At 42.3% G+C, this 18,245-nt stretch overlaps 1 protein-coding gene across 1 annotated transcript; it reads right to left on the reverse strand.

Moving 5' to 3' along the window:
* Positions 1-11,251: 11,251 nt before the first annotated feature.
* Positions 11,252-14,468, reverse strand: znf703 (zinc finger protein 703). The gene is made up of 2 exons (XM_049762911.1): positions 13,879-14,468; positions 11,252-13,493 (listed from the first exon to the last, which is right to left on the reverse strand). Exons 1-2 carry the CDS (start codon positions 14,128-14,130, stop codon positions 12,003-12,005), a joined length of 1,743 nt encoding a protein of 580 aa, XP_049618868.1. The 5' UTR covers positions 14,131-14,468; the 3' UTR covers positions 11,252-12,002.
* Positions 14,469-18,245: the final 3,777 nt, after the last annotated feature.

The following is an 18,245-nucleotide window of genomic DNA, read 5'->3' on the forward strand; positions in this document are numbered from 1 at the left end:
CTGTGCTTTGCATTTTAAACAGGTTGGAGAGATTGGGGGAGAGAAAGGGAACAACAGAGCAAGGGAAAAGAAGTTTGTCAGAGTTCATTAAGTATCAAGGGAACATCGCTGGAACTGGCAGCGTAAGCCGCGCCGGGGCCCTCGCGCCATTAATCACGACTGACATGAAACTAGGGGCTGAGGGAGGATGGTGAGAGGGAGGGTGGCTCTGCCAGAGACTGCTAGTGATTATAGCAAAGGGTCCCATGCAGTCCAGACCAAGGTTGTCGTGCTGAGTACTGGAAAGTACAGGAAATCATTGCCAAGATGATGCTCCCAACAATCAGTCGAGAGGTCAAAGAGTAGAGAATCTTAGTCTGTCACAAATGTGTTCATCTCTTCCTTTGTTTAACTCATGATCTCACCCCCATTTATTTTTTTGTGCTGAGCCACTGACTAATAGCCCACAGAAGAGAGAGAAAATATGGCAATTACACAGTGCCGCTCATCTATCTAAGTCTGCCTGACAAGTTTCTCCTTAGACCCCCGAAAGCATTGTTGTAGCTCCGCACGCTGCATGCCGCCACCCTAGAAGAAGAAATAAATGGAGGAGAGAAAGAGAGTGTAGAGAATACTGGTGAGTGGAGAAGATGGAGGCCTCTGTTAAGTGCTGTGCTTGAAAGCCAGTCTGGCCTCATTAGCTGTCAGTTGTAACAATACTGAGCTGGCAGCGAAGACTGCTCCCAGTCTCGGTGCCATAAATCACAGGCTGACAGGGCCCTGACAGGGCTGGGAACTTACACACATGCAGGACTTGCTTGGCTCTGGCTCTCTGCTGCTCTCTTTTCTTCCTGCTTTTTCCACCGCACTCTCGCTATTTATCCTCCCACTCCCTTCTCTTTCTTTGTTGGTATCGCTCCCCACATTTGCTTTGAATGTCTTTCCTTCTTAATCTAACTCAGATCATCACGGCTTGATAGTAGAAAGCGCGGGATGATGCTTTGATGAACACACTCAAGATTCTTTTTGTCCCATATACTGTATATAAACAGGCTGCATGGTAGTGGACATGTCTGCTTGATAGTAAAAGTCGAACATACTTTGATTGATTGTCAGATAATAGAACTCGAGCGCTCTGCTTGTGTCAAGTTTGTTTACCCTGCTGTGTAAATACCAAATTATATAAGTCAATGAACAGTAAAACATGGTTTATTATACAGTGGCACGTTGACTTACAAGTTTTCCAAATCAATTTACTGGTATACCAAATCATTCACACTTTGAAAACCCTCACCAGAATCATGCTGGAGTATATCATAACGGTCTTTTGTGTGATAGCCACCATGAACCAGTTAATTGCAGGTATATGAAATTAAATTTCCCCACTGAATAGAATGGACTCTGTGTATGGCAAGTCATGACATTTTACGAGGTTTATTCCAAGCTACCAGGACACCATTTGGAGGTAAATTAACCTTAAAATTAGGTTAACGTGGGTTTTCCCTGCTGTCCATGCGAGGCAGTTTACGATAGAGACGTGATATCGGTCACGAAGTTTCCATATCCTGATTCTGCAGTTAATGGCCTGTCATGATATTTTATTATTGGTTGTCTTTCATTTTTTCATAAACTCAGATTTTTTGCATCTGCACCATAGAATGTGACAACACCATGGTCCCGCTGGTCTGAATCATTTAAGAAATGATTGCATGAGCCAAGGCGAGTGAGGCTTACTGCTGTTCTTAGCCACAGCAACCAGCTTATTTTCATACTTTTGGTCCCACACACACTTATGTAGACCGTCTCCTTGTTGGTTGGACATTTTACAGAACATCACTGCAGCTGACGGGTGAGCCAAATGTCCTCAATAAATTTGCCTCTTGAAGACAATTCCAAAAACACGTGAGTAGTCAAACATGTAAATGTCAATGCAGAAGCAATAAAGTCCACTTTTCGAGTGATCGGTTTAAACCTTATTGCGTTCGTGTTCATCCAAACAGCTGCTAAACTATTGCAAAACAAGTGTTGTCCTGACTTTGAGGTGGAGCAAAAACAACAAGAGTTTTTTTAAAATAATTGAAATGCAAAGTGTCTGTGTGGTTTTTAGTAGGGACTGTATGATTTTATTTGCATGTGGAGGGAGTCATGGTCCGTTTGCCTTCCTGAGCAAGAGCTGCTAAAGCTGTCTGCCGCCATCCATTATGGTGACGTTTGTGACACAACTGGACTAGCGAGGAAGGAAGCTGAAGACTGCGGGCCATCAATCATCACATTTTGACACACACATGCACGCACACACACACACACAAGGTTGGCTACATACACACAGGTGTGCACATATACGATGTAAACACTAAGAATGAGTTCACAGATGGTTAGCATGCCCTTAAACTTGGCTTTTAGAAAGCATGTGTGGGAACGCCCCTGCCCTCCAGTGCAGCATGTTAGTGGCTAGCACCGATTGGACCCATCTGGATCTCACATTCGGGGTCAGCTGAGGTACAACGAATGATGAATTCAATTGACAAAAGCGATTTGAATCGAAGCCTGTAATCATTTAACCGAGATGCAAAACCCACAACATCTCCCCTCTGTATCCAAAGCACACATGACACAACATGACATCATTTACTGTATTAGAATTTCTTCTCATGTCAAATGTTTATTGGAACATTTCTGAACTCAAGTTGTTCTTCATTGCCTTCTTAAGTTCCACAGCATGTTCCACAATGAAACAATCATTGTTTGCATCCAAATGTGACACAGGTTCCAGATTGTAATGTTTGTCAAATGTAATCTATGGCTACGACTCCTACTACTTGAAAATATGCTAATGCAGTGTGTTGAAGAGCAAATAGGAGAACTGCATCCACATGGATCAAGCCAATAAAGCAAAATCTTTTCAAATCAATTTAAAATCAAGAGTTCCTTTAAGTAACCTAACTCATCCTGCCTGTGGATATGATTTAAACCATTTGTGCATACATGAATTATTACTCTTTGGTGTTTAATTACAGTCACTCACATTCCCAGTTGACCTGCCATGCACACTAGAACACTATATAAGTATGATTGTTTCCAGATTTGTGCACAGGAGGATTTCTCCACCATGTTAGCATGTAAAAGTATTTTGAAAATGGTCCACACTTCAGTGTCAGTCTCACGACGTCATCAATTGAAGCCACTTACTTGCTGTATTTTGTTTCCATGCCATTTAAACACTATCTATAGTGAGCATTTCTCAGTAACTCAGAAAACGTAATTATACCAAAGTACAGTGAACATCTAATCCAACCATGAATGTCATTACAATGAAAATCAATAAATATCACTTGCATATATGTGTTTGCCATTTCTTTTGTTCACCAAAATGAACGTTTCGGACATACCAATGAGCATATTATTTAAATAAATTTTTCCAAGTTCTTGACCAAATCCAAATTTAGAGTTATGGCTTCTTGACTGTAGTATCTTCCTGTCTTTTAACATTCCAGGCAGCACTGAGGTCTACTGGCAAAGGTGCAGTGTAATTACAAAAAGTAAGAAGACATGAAGCAAAAAAAAATAAAAAAAAAATAAAAAAGGTCCCCGACTATATTTATTGATCCCAATGCTCAAAGAGAAAATACATGCTTTAAGTAACGTATGCTGATTTTGCATTTTTTGTTACTCCATGTCTCATTTTCATTAGTTTCAATATCAAAGTTTATAATTGCAGAATATCTCATTTTCATTAGCCCGTCTAGTCCTAGTGTGTGTTATCAATGAATGAAGGTGCATAAATGTCAATAAATAACTAAATACACAAGCATAAATGACATGTAAGTTGATGGGAGAATCTGCATAGTCTGTGCAACTGAGCATGTTTTCACTCATACGTACGTAGAAGAATATGGGAAAATCCACACAGATTTAAAGATTCAGGTTCAAGTGGAACTTGCTAATGTTGACCTCTCGGTGTTCTCCTACAATGAGCTGACTGCAAAACTCACCCAATAACATCTTCTTCACGGGTGTCTGCCTGATTTTGATTTATAAAGAAATATTAGAGGTGTTTTTATGTCTCTGTGTGTGAGAGTTTGTGTTATGTGTGCATGCCTGCGTGTGGGTGGACAGAGAAATTTGTGAATTTGTGCTCTGGTCTGTTGAGGCTGAATCTAGCTGCAATGTATTTACAGTACAGTGTTGTGCTGAGTTGTGGGGGTGTGGGAAAGCGATCACAGTGGACTTCAGAGAGAACTGAGGAAGAATGAGGAAATTGCAGACAGATAGGCCTAATGGTGGTGCTGAGGGAGTAGATTGGAGGGCCAACAGCTGCTAGCCATCCATCTGAAACCAGCCAAGGAGAGTTTGACTGGACCGGACTGCTCAGTCTTGAAATATTTCTACTTAACCTTCTTGGGATGAGAAACTTTCTTTCTCAGAAGAGCCATTAATGTTACGATATATAGTTTGTGTGTGAAGACAGAGGTGTGCACTTTACATTTTCCCCCAAATTAACATGACGTGTGGCAGATGAGTTAATTTTCTTACATCATGAGTACATTTTTGTACATCATAAATATCCACAGCTATGCTGTTTTTAGAATTTATGGACAAGGGTTGCTTTGAACAACCCTTTTCATTTAAAATTCGTTTTTGAATGTCAATTTGTCATAATAATGTCTGACTACAAGGACATGGTGTTTTTCTTTTACGCTCGTAAACATCCAAACAACGGCATCATCTGCTGTCCAGATTGCTCATCTAATTTAAGTATTTTGTCATGAGTGAAAAGAAAATCCTCTCAATATACGGACGTTTTGACAACCGGTGTAGAAATCGAGAGTTTTGGAAGACTGCTCTATAATATAAAATCTCTTTTTGTTTCTGCCATCATAACAACTGTAATGCATCCAGCAGATGCGTACCATAACTCTCCTTCTCCCTTGATGCAGGCTGCACAGTGGCGCTATAGGTGCATGTATGAGGTATGGATTTAGCCATCTAATTGCTTTTGTATTTCCCAAAGGAGAGCAAAAATGTACGTTGTAAACTCCTATTTAGATGTGACTTAGATATAGTCCAGCAATACAATATATATATATATAATAAAGTGCCACTTAGAGTCAAATGTAACTGATTTTCATGGGATTGATCATGTTATGTAAGCATAAAAAGACACAATGATTCACAATCCTTCAAAGCTAGGAACATCTTTTATTGTCATATTTAATTATATGACACAAACCTTATGAAGTGTTTTTGGCTTTCGACTGAATGTTGTTATCGTTCTACTACTTTAGGAGGGACTGGGTATGGTGGTAACTAACACTTTTTGCTTCAGGATCATTAACTTGCTTTAGAGTCTGAGATCTCAAATTTTAATTCAAATAACCCACATTGGTTTACTATAAATGGCACCAATTGAAATGTCTCTAAAAATATCACATTCCTCATGAGGTAGTTCCAGCAGGTAGGTTGTATATGCTGGGTGAAGCTGTAACAATGAAACAAAATGCAAAGGCCAAACTTTCGGATATATAATGTAATATGTAATGTAAATAAAATGCAATCAAATATTATTTGTCACAATCGTGTGTCCAGAATGTCGAACCCCAAAGCAGAGCCAGAACGCAAATGAGAACTAACGCTATATTATTGAAACAAGGGAGTTGGAGAACATGAACAAGCCAAATACTACAAACAAAAAAACTACATCAGCAAATGACTAACACAAAAACAAGAAACAGGCACAAATGCAAACGACATAATGGGAGCAGGATGCCGGAACAATCCTGAGCAAAACTATAGTAACAAGTGCACAACGCGAACAAAGGACTACGAATTGTCCCTAATTATGCTTATACACAAAAACAATGACGAACTAAGCTTGACTACACATGAAACAGGCAACTAAAGTATAACTGTACACGATTGATCCAGGACACAAGCAAAAAGCAATAATATTGTATTTCTTTGTCAAAACCTGGTGTGCTCTATTTGGTAATGTTTTACAAGTGACTCTGACTGCTGTGAAAAAGGGCCATTAGAAAAGCAAAGCTAGTGGGGACTTTTGCACCATACTGTATATGCTAACATATGCATGTGCACACAAGCCCCCACTTTACCTTCAGCACAGGCAGCTGCACATATGCACACAATCAAGTGTGAATGCATGCGAGCACACACACACACACACACACTTCGCATTAGATACACGCTCACAAACTCACAGCTTCTAACCTCACTGTGGTCTCACACAGCAGGCCTGCCATAAATCAATGGGCAGGATCGTGTCTGCCAGTTAGACTAAACAAGAGCATTTGCGAGGATTTGCTCTCGCCCATTAATCATCTTGACAGCTTAAAAAACACATTTCCCCTTTAATGACTGTATTTGGATAATCAGCTCTCTTCCCTTCCCGCCCTCTCCTTGGCTTCAACTGCTATATGGGAAGTTTTTTTTTTTTTCTTCAAATTCCATAAGCGCTATGATTACTTAGGGAGCTTGTGGGTAATATACAATGATTGAAGAAAAGGTGAAGGAGGAGGCAATAAAGGTGAAGAAGGCTCTCACTACATCTAAAAGGGTTCACAAAAAGAGTAAAAATAATCACACTGCCTGTTGGAACTTATTCTTACTCTTATTCCATAAACCACAATGACTCCGCTAATATAAACTTGAGTGTGAATGTGTGTACTAGTGAGTCACTCTTAGACTAAATTAAACACAGAGATCCGATGGAAGGCCCTGAATCACGGACAACAACCACCAACATTTTAATGAGTCACATTTGTTTGAATTATGTTGAAAATGTGTGACCTGAAAGTCTTATTTGATGTTAGTACACAGATTAAATTTAATTTAATAAAAAAAGTCAAAGGTCAATATTTTCTCACACAAGATTACTAATATAGAGGGTTATCAAACCAACACTCTGTAATAGATTAAGATGAATGCTAAAGAACTAGATTATTTATTTGTTATTTTTCCCTTTTGTATAAACAGTATTTTTTTTCTCAAAGGTTTGGTTTGCCTCATACTGTTTACCACCATGGTAAGTCAATTACATTTATTACTTTACTTTGTATCGAATATCCCATTATGTTTCTCTTTTCTGGTGTGATGCTGTAAATTATAAGGCACATAACCTGTGTGCCCTGTCCTCTAGTTTAGCAGATGATTGTGATCATAATGGCACCGAATATCTTCAGGGAGGAATTAAAACAGAGCTAGAAACTATAATAAATAAAGTGGCTGCATTACAAGTGCAGAATGTGCAAAATTGGAACTCAGACCCAAATTGTCAGTCAGAGCATGAATCAGAACTATCTGAACTTCTCCTCATTTCCTGCCAGGTCACGCTCATTTCCGAAGACTTGTGACATAGTTGCTGCAATTTCTCGACAAATGGAATCCAGATGGATACAGAGTGTACTGTTAGCACTGCACTATATCATTACTCACAGTCTTTCATCCTCCCCAGGTACGTGTACAGGCTGTTAATATTGACAAACACCGATGGATTTGGGGGCAACTACAACAGCAGAGTTTTCCACGTCGAAGCAAAGAAAGTTTAATTTTATTTACACAGGCTAAATGCTTGTCATGATATCTCAAAGAACCAAATATCGAGTCCACTCTGACAATGGGACTAGAAATAGCCATTATTGTTGTAGGTTGGAACAAGCTGTTTTCCATCCATGAATCCATGCATCCATGCATCCATGAATCCATGAATCCATGCATTCATGCATCCATGAATCCATGAATCCATGAATCCATGCATTCATGCATCCATGAATCAATCCATCCATCCATCCATCCATCCATCCATCCATCCATCCATCCATCCATCCATCCATCCATCCATCCATCCATCCATCCATCCATCCATCCATCCATCCATCCATCCATCCATCCATCCATCCATCCATCCATCCATCCACCCAACTACCTACCATCAATCTGAACCGCTTTGGTCACGGGGGTCGCGGGCGTGATGGAGCCTATCCGAGCATGGGTACATGCCGAACTGGTTGCCAATTGCAGGGCACACATAATTATTATAAAGTCTTTATTAACTATGCAGATTATTTTGATATTCTTATTTGTAAAGCCAATCGCACACTGAGCCCAAACTGAATTATCATGCCATGTGTGGGGATCAGCAACAACTATGATGATTTATAACTTGTCCCTATGGACAATTGTTTATTTAATTCAGTTTATTTTGTTACACTCTTTTTATCATGATTCATTTTACAATACAGTTCATTTTTTTAATTTAAAAACATTGCTTGTCACAGAGTGAAATAAAACTCATAAGACAAGGTACAATTGCATCTTTCTAACTTGGTGCAGTTGTACAAGACAGCAGTACAAGAGGCTGTTCGGATTGTAAGAGGGCTGTTGGAAGAGTCGGTCGCAGAGTTATGCAGAGACAGAACAGACTTTGTGTGACAGAGCTTGACGAGGGATGTGTTCACGCCATCTGGCCCGCTTTAACACTGTGGTCACTGTCTGATGCCAAAAGCTCTGTACTGGGTCCTGATGTTAAACACAGAGGTGGTAGTCATGGAGTTGAGGTTAATGTTTTGTTTCAGAGACACGGATAGTGAGACATAGACAAGAGGAAAAAAAGGAGCCCCCTTGTCTGTGTCTCCCTCTCTGGCTCTGTCCTGGCTGTCAGCAGCATTGGTGAGTTGAGTAAGAGCTGGCTCTAATTGAAGAGCCGCTCCACACCCTGTCGTCATTAATCACCGGCGCTGTCAACTGGCTGTTCGGGACCTCACAGTGGCACTCTGCAGTGTCTCGGCATCTCACAGGGGGGAAAATATTAGTCCTCTCCATCACCATCTGTCACAGTTACTTTGATTTTGACTATCAATCTTTTCCTGGTACTGCAGTGATATCATTCACTCTTCATAACAGATAGAGGTTATTCAAGTATGACCTCTGTCAAGTGTGAAAGGTGATATTTTTGCTGTTTGGTTCAAGGAAAAATGAAATTAAAGGAAATGTTTTATGGATGGAAGCCACTGTTCAGAGGTAGGAACATTTACATTTGGTGCCAATGTGGATACAGGAATTTCAATTAGTCCAATTGATCTATTCATAACAACAACAACAACAACAAATATATGCAAACGGGTTATAGTTTCTTGTTACGTCATGATCAAATGAAAAATGGTAAGGTCCCATTATTCTATGTCATCATCCTTAAAGGAATGTCAACCCCATGTCAATCCCAACATTGAACATCTGATTAATGTTTTGTATGTAGAATATGAATTAAACGGGAAAAATCCACCGTTTTTATCCATCTCATGGGGCGGCCATTTTGCCACTCGCTGTCGACTGAAAACGACATCATATTTGCCGGGTCTCGGGTCACAACCAATCAAAGCTCAGCAACGGAACACTGGTGAGCTGGTTGTGACCTGGCAACAGTGATGTCATTTTCAATTGACAGTAAGTGGCAAAATGTCCGCCACCCCTGAGAAGGATAAAAACAGGTGAATTTTGCTGCCTCTATCATAGGGACCTATTGCAGCCAATCCCCAGAAATTATTCCTGATGTTTTTGTGTGGTCTTTACAGACTTACTGGAAGCTATATGTAATACAGTAAATACTACATTTTAGAAATGGAACAAGAACTTGATACTGCAAAACAGTCCAAACAGTAATTTTTGTTTTAGTAAATGAGCGGTGCTGTTTTATGGTATAAAAACAACAGAAATTCTGAGACCTGCCTCACATGTCAACTACTGCAGACAAAGGATCGAGGCTGAGTACACATACTTCTACAAGCACACAAGCCCCACACAGGCAACATAAATGGAGTGTGTGGGTGTTGACTCAGCTGCAAGAGAGTGTGTGGGGGGAGATAGATGGCGAAGACTGATGAGCAAGGGAATAGGGAGAATAGTGAAGCATTTGATGAACGAGTGCAAACCAGCAACAGTGAAATTAATTCCACCTCCAGACATGATTGAAAGTTCTCCCCTCTATGTGACCTCTGCTGTAAACCATTTCCTACCAGCTCAGCTTGTCAGCTGTACCTGCAATTTGTGACATTCCTTTTTATAACCTAGATCACAATGTACAATTTGACTCAATGTAACGTGTAATTTTTACTGCAGTACGAGGTGTCCTTGTACTTCTGCAACACAACTATAGGGGGCAACACAATCCAGTGTATTTACAGTGGCATCACGATGAGAACTTGGAAAAACAGACAGCAAATACATAAATGTAATATTTTTGCATTAGCTTGCCTTCACCATATTTAAAATTCCATCAAAATTGAGTCAGTAGCTGGAGGAGTGCAGATGGAGTGGGTTGCTCCACTTTCTATATAAAAAAAAAAATAGCGTAATGTCCCAAAGAGCTGCCCAGACTGGTGATCAGGGCGCTGTGACCTTGCTGGTGAGGCAGGGGCTGCTTGTGGTTTGGGAGGGTCATCCATTTTGTTAATGGTCCTGTCAAGTGACACCTGTGCTTGCCTTTCCCTGTCTGGAGTGCTAATGAACCGCGAGAGAGGAGGAGTCTGGGAGTCGGGGTCAATAGTCACCTCGGAGACTCTTTGCCATCGTCACCGACAGCATGCCAGCCAAATAGAGTGGTCAGACAGATAAATTATCAGCACCCAAAGACGAACTGGCTCTTTCCTTTCAAATTAGTGTTGCTACAAAAACCCAGTCAGTGTTGCTGACATACAGAAACGCAGTAAAAAAAAAGAAAAAAAAAGAAAGTAAAGGTTCCTCACTTTAGGATGGAAGCCTCCATGCTCAAAGTTCCAGTCCATTTTTTTTTCCTTTGGTCATTTATGGCCTTTGTGTTGCAGGTCTATTTGTTAGAGTGAGGTGATCCTGAGTCTCCCTCAAGTCATTATTGAAGTCCCAGTGACCCAGTGGCCACGCCACTCCACCATCCGCTCTGCTGAGAAGACTGTTTTGGGGCCTCACAAACAGGAATCAGCAATTAAAAGCTGCACTCTAGTCAACAAAAGCAATGTCGGTGAGTGATGGAGGGAGGAGGGCTGGCAGGAGGAGGAGGGATGGAAGTCCTCAGCTAACAGTGCTAATGTGACCCAGGATGCCCTCTCTGGGACAGCCCTGTCAACTGATATGCGCCATGAAATATTACACACAGCCCTGCATAGAACAGCTGGAATTATGAATAGACCTATTTAAGTGCAATGAAGACAGACTGAGTGCTCACCAGCTGCTCAATTGCATTATATCGTGTATAAATATACTTAAGAATGAGGGAAAACAAGTCAAATGCAATCAAGTATCATTTATTTAATAAAATAAGACTTTCCCAAGTTGGTTGAATATTACAGTCTATTAACAGATTTGACCTCTGGTCTTCTTATGTTTGTACCATTTATGACCCCAAATCAATGCCCCACATGAAGGCTTGAAAAAATATTACATCTTTGCATATTTACAAATAAAAATAATTTTCACTGACATGCACGTCTCCAGAATCTGAATAAGCATTCAAAGATGAATAAAGTAAACCTTAGGAAAGACATAATCGAGAGTAAAGCATTATAGTCCATCTTTATCATGGTGCAACATTTTTAGAGCGTGTACTAGCCATTATGGTAATATACTTCAATCATTCTAGATTTTTGAGTAACAGGTTTTTTTTTTTTTGGACAGGGATAAAAATCCCCCAGAGTTGAAGCAAGCGCATGTGTGAAAAATAAATACAGAATCTCCGTTTTGGGTGACATCAAAAAAAGAAAAGATACAAATAACAAAATCGAGAGATGAAAAACAATTTCATCATTTTCAAGCTTTGCTTATTGGTATCATTAATAGCTTTATGTCTATCGGATCTGTGTGGCTTCCAAACATCACCAGTCGCAGTTGTGAGGCTAACAGGTGGTATTCCCGACAGGCTGACCATCAAGAATGATGCCCTGACTGCTGAAGATTCTTCTGCGAGCAGTCTATCTTCGGGATTGCTCCGGAGAGTTCAAGATGGTTCTTGCAAATGGTGAAAGTCACTGCTATTTGTGATATCACGGGTATCCGAGGGCAGAGGCCGAGCCTAGTCTCTGACTGTAGAGAGCGTAAGGGGAGTAATAAGCTGAAGATGAAGGTATGGATGGCATGGGAAGGCCAGGTGCTCCAGGCAGGTGGGATTTGCTATAGGGGTGGTAGCGAGCCAGGCCCAAGCCAGGGGACCCTCGGAGAGAGAAGGAGCCGGGCAGGGAGCCCGGGCTGCTGTGCGGTGGGAGATGAAGATGGCAGGAGGCAGTCGATGAAATGGACGAAGGGTACGCTGACAAGAGTTTACTCTCCACCATCCCAGGTAAAGCTGTGTGGGTACGCAAGTGGGCGAGGAGCTCCTCTGAAGTGGCAAATCTCTTGTCACAGGGACCTCCGACAGATACCCAGTTACAGGCGTGTGGTAACGGTTCATTAGGAAGCATGAAACCATAAGTGTAGAGCGGGTGCGACAGAGAGGGCGTGGTGCTGGAAGACAAGGCGCTAGAGTGCAAGGAGTGCAGGTGGTGCGAAGGGTAGACCAGGGGAAAGCCAGACTTGAGACTTGAGGGGTCATGGACGCAGGTGGAACAGTTATTTCCTCCCAAGTGGGCTGCATTAGGGTAAGTCAAACAATAAGGGTCCCGGCACAAGCCCTGCATCAAGGACGGCGGTGAGGCTCCGGTCAGCGGACTGGAACTAGGGTGTTTACTTGGAAGTCCTAACCCCAGACTAGACTTGGTAGGGTCCAAGCCAGGAACAAACTGTGAGGGGTAACCTGCATAGGCTCCCACGATGGACCCATGGTAGCCCATTGAAGCAGGAGGCAATGGAAAAACAGAATGTCCTGGTTTAAAGGGGGAGACAGGTGCGATGTGGCCAGAGACCAGGTTACCCTGAGAGGCCTGTGTGTCGGCCTTGCTCTCAGGCCGTGGACTACTGGCAGAGCTGGCATTACTGGAGTTGGCGCTGGCCCGTATGTGGCTGGAGTTGGCCAACTGAGCCCCGTCCATTACCGACTTAGCTGTATCTGAGTCCTTTTTGTCTCCACTGCTGTTAATGTCCGAGCTGGGCTGCTCCAAACTGGCAGGCTTGTCCATGTGTGAGGCCTGTGAGTGCGCCAGTGGTTGTGCGGATGGGGAATGACTTTGTGTATGTGGCTGGCTCTGAATGTGAAGCTGAGGGGAGCTTGGTGATTTGGAATGGGGTGGGAAAGATGGACAAGAAACACTGCCACCGCTCGAGGTTCCGTTGGCCACCCTAAAAGTTTTATCTAAAGACCCCTTGGACACTTGAACTTCTTTACGACATTCGCCCGATGACTTGGAGTAAGGTTTGAAGCTGGACTTGTCCTCCGAGGAGTGGTGCTGCTCCCCAGACTTGGATGATCGGCTCGTGGACTCTTTGTCTCCTAAACTGCCGGAGGAGAGGGAGGCAAGCTTGGAAGAGGAGGGAGGGTCCGGTTTGCCAATTTGAGAGCATGTTTGAGCCAGCAAAGCTAATGGACTCTTTTTGGCATCCAGCTAAAGAAAAGGGAAAAAAAGAGAGAATATTTTGTGATATTAAACTTTTAAGTGTCATTGTAATCTCCTTTAAATGTCCAACATGGGGAAATTTTATATCACATTAATTAAAACTGTACTGCACAGTTAAACTGTGTGGATGCTCTACTATCATACATTATCACAGAGAAAAGTCATGAACATCTCATAATTGTGCAACTTCTAAAAGCATATGCAAAAGGAATTGAAGCTAAGAAAATGAATCTTGATCAGTGGAAAAAAAAAGTATCACATTTAATTTATTGATTATGTAAATCGTTTTTTTTTCTTCTTCTTTTTTAAATATATAGTCTCAGATCAAGGTTATCACTTAGTTTGAAGGTTTGTTTTTGTGTTTGCCTCTCACCTCGATGCTGACTGGTGCGGACTGAAGGGGTTGAAGGTACTCCGGGTGGAGCAAGTGGCCGCTGTGCGCCGTCAACATCTTTACAATCCTGATCGGGAGCCTTTTGGCCTGACGTGACGGGTCTAACGGAGACTTGGCTCTGCACGCAGGCGGGTTTTCCACTCCTGTTCGGCGAGAAGCACCACCGTCGACGTTATGATCCTGGGACTGGCTGCGTAAAAACAATCTGGAGCCGCTGGTCGGATCTCTCATCGGGGTCCGAACGCGTAAAAGAACGCAGATAATTTTTTGGTGGACACCGAACTAAAAATCATTTACCAGATCCGTTCATGATCAAATTCATCCGAAGAGAATTCAATAATCCAAATAAGGCTTGTGCGCAGTGCGGAACCAATCAGTTGCCTATAGATAAATAAATGACATCCTTTAAGAGGCTCTTCACTGTTCTAGCTAGTTGAGTATTCCTCGATCCAGTTCTCAAAATGTAAAACCACTTGTGTTAAGAATATTCCCGAGGAGAAAGAAAGAAGGTGAAGCTGCTGTGACGTGCGAGTTCTCCGTCTGACTGCTGTAGCTTGTCCCTTTGCGAGTTCCTGCACATCTCCAAGGGGAGGGGCTCTATTTCTAAGCAGTCGGTCACCGCCCAATAACGAAGCTTCGTTGCTCAATAGAGGCGCGGTTTAGCTTATGGGCCTCACCCTCATGCAAAATGCGACTTCAACAAACCACACGCATGATTTTCACATGATATCTAAACTCCAAAAGGTAAAAATGAATGACGCTTTGAAAGTCATTTTAGAAGAAAAAATATTCTGCGATATGCAACGTCCTGCTACTCTAATGATAAATCTGACAAACTGACTAACCCCCCCCCCCCCCCCCCACACACACACACACAGATGCACACACTGAAAAAGGCAAAAAAAAAACCACACCATCTAACCGTGTGGGCAGTTTAATGTGCAATCATTCCTCAACTATCATGATTGATGATTTTAATGATACAACTTCATCTGATTTATAGACTCAAAAGAGCCTGCTATGTTTAGGATTGTGTGGGAATTTTGACATCCAAACCCTAACTTTAATTATGACTGGAAAAAAGATCGAACGTATTCAAGATTTGTTCTTTCAACATTGCAACTTTATTCTCATAACTTTAGGACATTTCCTAAATCTGTGGCCTCAGACTGCTTTATAATAAAGTTTATGTTCTGAAGCTTAGCAACCAACCTCTGTATTTAATTAATTCTGACATATACGTGATATTAATATAGTAAGTTGTCTTCCAGTCTTTAATTCATCTAAAGGGATGCATTCCAGCAGATCCTCGTGATTCAAATTCCTTTTGTTGTGATAGTGAATACAAACTCCCAAATCTCTCAAGTTTTAAAGGCCCAATCTGCCCTTTTCAGCTTTTAGTGGATAAACAAAGAATAGCCCCCATTAATTTTCCTTGTCCAAGAACTAGATCTTTTAATGAATTCTTGTTAGAACATCTATTTCACCCACAGATCCAGAGTCAGTTTCTATATATTACATTGAATCATCACCTTTCCTTTGAGTTTTTACAGGTAAATATGTGAGGCGTTTCACACTTTCGTCATCACCAACCGAACGTGTGTGTATGAGACACCTCTTTATTACAAAAGCAGCGACTGTTTATCGGCAGCTGAGAGGCGAGGCAGCGTCACTTGGTTGTCACTCAACGGCGTCACTGTTCGACCTGTCATCATCGGGCTTAGCCTTCATTCATCGCCCACACGTCGCCACTCACGCCTCAGCAGCTTTCAGAGATCCAAGACACTCTGAGCGCAGAACATGCATGCCAGATTTAGTGCGCACATTGTCTGTCGCTGCCTTGTTGAGACAAGTAAACAGGTGACCCTCAAAGTGAGATTCACTCGGAGAGCCTATTGTGAATTTCAAACACGTACGACTGACGGTTAATGTGTGAGCTTTTCGACTCATGGAGTCACCCCCTTGTTAGAAGGGCGAGTGGCTGCAGTGTGGGTGGGGTTGCACATGCAAGAGAAGGGACTGAGGTGGGTGTTTAAAAGTAGACCAAAGAAGTGGGGATTGGGAAAAGTCAGACAAAGGCAGTGAGAGAATGAAACAAGGGGAGGGCTCAAACAACAGGGAGGAACTGCTTTCATGTGGTCCTTCACGCAGGCTGGTAACAGCTGTTTTGGCATGTTGATGACGGATGGCTGTTTCCTGTTGTGGATATTTTAAAAGGGACAGCCTTTCGGTTAAAGAGGATTCTCAGCATGTTCAGGTCTTTGCCAGCCCTCGGGCCATTTCCATGCTTCTCTAGGGCCGTATCAAAGCAATGTGTTTGGCCGGGACGGAGAGCAAACAAAGCCCACAGGATGAGGCTGACTGAGGCTCACGAGGAGCGAGGAGGGCCGGACCCTCCGTGTCCCTGTGATCCTAAGATTTATAGAGCAGCTGAGGCTTGTAATGGACGCCATAGCTCTGTGGTAGGCCCTAATTCATCCTGGTGTTGAAAGGCTGCTGTTTGTCTGACTCCACAGTATATATTTGTAACACTGACATTAGGCAGCTGAATGGCTCAAGCCAGAAAATCTGCTTGTCTTAACACCGTGTTTGGGCGAGCCAAGACATTTTGTTGCACACATAGGAGTTGGCCTTCTCTGTAGCTCCTTGTGATTCAATGACACAAGCTCATAATAGTCTGTTTATTTGTTTTTGTTGTTGTTGTTGTTTCCCCCTCTAGCTATTATACTCTTTGGTGCATTCACTGGTGCCAGCCAGACACTGTCAGAGTCTGGATGTCGGACTGTACAAAGAGTACGAGACAGAGAGAGAGAGAGAGAAATGATAAAAGCGCCAGGGAGGCCGAGAAGGGAAAACGAGTGTAAATAACTCCTATTTAATTATCTGTGACTGACTTATGGGGTGTGTGGAATGGGGATAGAGGCCTGAGGCTGGGGCCCTGCTATAGCCCTCATGTTTTCTCCAGCAGCAATAAAACCAAAGGGAAAAAGTGGATTAAGACAGTTTCATGGGGTGTAGCAGACATGGCATTTAGACCCAAACACTTAAAAGGAGCCTTCCAGGCAACATTCCAGTCAAGACAGTTGAAACAAGGATTTCCGTGAGCTAAAAGGTCCACAAACAATATCTACACCGTGTAGCCGACGTGTTTACTTATCATCATTTATGTTTGTGTGCTTCTCTTTGCGACCTGCACACTAATCCGTGTATAGTGCCAAAACATAGCTGTGCAGACAAACAAAAATGACATGTCACGAGTGTGTGTGTTTTTTTTTTGTGTTTTGGTCATGCCGTACCTGTGTGCGTTTGCCAGAGTTACGCTTGACAACCTTAACTCATCACTTTAGGAAGGAGATTGTCGTTCTTGTCAAGTTGTCACGTCTCACAAGCTAACTCTCTTATTCACCCGGCTTCCCTGTCGTCTATCTGTCTGCAATATAATCACACTGGGATAATAGCTTCCCCTCTATACTCACAGAATGGAACTTTTATTTCCGTATCCTACGCTGCACAGAGTTCCGCTTGTGTGGACTTGCTGCACCTGAAACACATTCGCAGACACACATAGGCCGCACATTGCCCAAATTATGTGCGACTCAAGTTCTCTCTGTACAGTCTTTAATAAAAGCGGCCATTGTCCTCTACATGGAGAAGTTATCTAGAGCACGAAGAGAGGAGGGGCTGTCTGGAGGTTTGATTTGTTCTGCCAAACAGTGTCTGTGTCAAATCAGATTTCTTGAATTTTCAGATGAGTCCAGAAGTCATTTATTTTTTACTGCCTGATGGCAGATAAAGGTTCCCTGTGGTTGAGGAAATATCATAACTTACTTCTCAGCACATTAGGTCATACTTGATACAGTCAATGCTCCTTCCCGCTATGGTGACTGAACCTCTCTGTCAGTGGTATGAATAACTCAGCCATTTGTAGCCAGATAAATAGCAGAAGTGGTAGAATCGACAGAGTTTCTACCAAACATGATCTGAGATGATGATGAGGAGCAGGGTTTGAGCAACCACTGTCAAACGTCAACAAAATGAAGCGGGACTGGGCTATGTAAGCTGCCAAGTTGTTCAAGAGACAAGGGGTACCCTCACTCTGTTAAAAGTAAATCAATGCAAGTCAATCTTTCCAGCTCGACACATCAAACAAACATTTATTGAAGCTGTCACCCTTTGCCGTTTATCGCTCTGTGGGAGTATGAAAGCCTGCAAAATGTGGATACAGTGATTCTGACAAAGGCAATACATAAAGCTGTCTTGCAGGCTGAATGGAAAACAACACATTAAGTGGATTTTTTTAAAACCTGCTCTGTTTTAGCTGACTTTGAGACTATATATTTAAAAAC

This window comes from Syngnathus scovelli, chromosome 3 (genome assembly GCF_024217435.2).
Source record: "Syngnathus scovelli strain Florida chromosome 3, RoL_Ssco_1.2, whole genome shotgun sequence".
In the NCBI taxonomy this organism is placed as follows: Eukaryota; Metazoa; Chordata; class Actinopteri; order Syngnathiformes; family Syngnathidae; genus Syngnathus; species Syngnathus scovelli.

Bases quoted from the DNA above. Each gene is read 5' to 3' on its own strand.
- znf703 (XM_049762911.1), bottom strand. From the start codon at position 14,130: ATGAGAGATCCGACCAGCGGCTCCAGATTGTTTTTACGCAGCCAGTCC. The intron at 13,494-13,878 runs GTGAGAGGCAAA...CCTTTTCTTTAG, and splicing joins CCGCACCAGTCAGCATCGAG to CTGGATGCCAAAAAGAGTCC.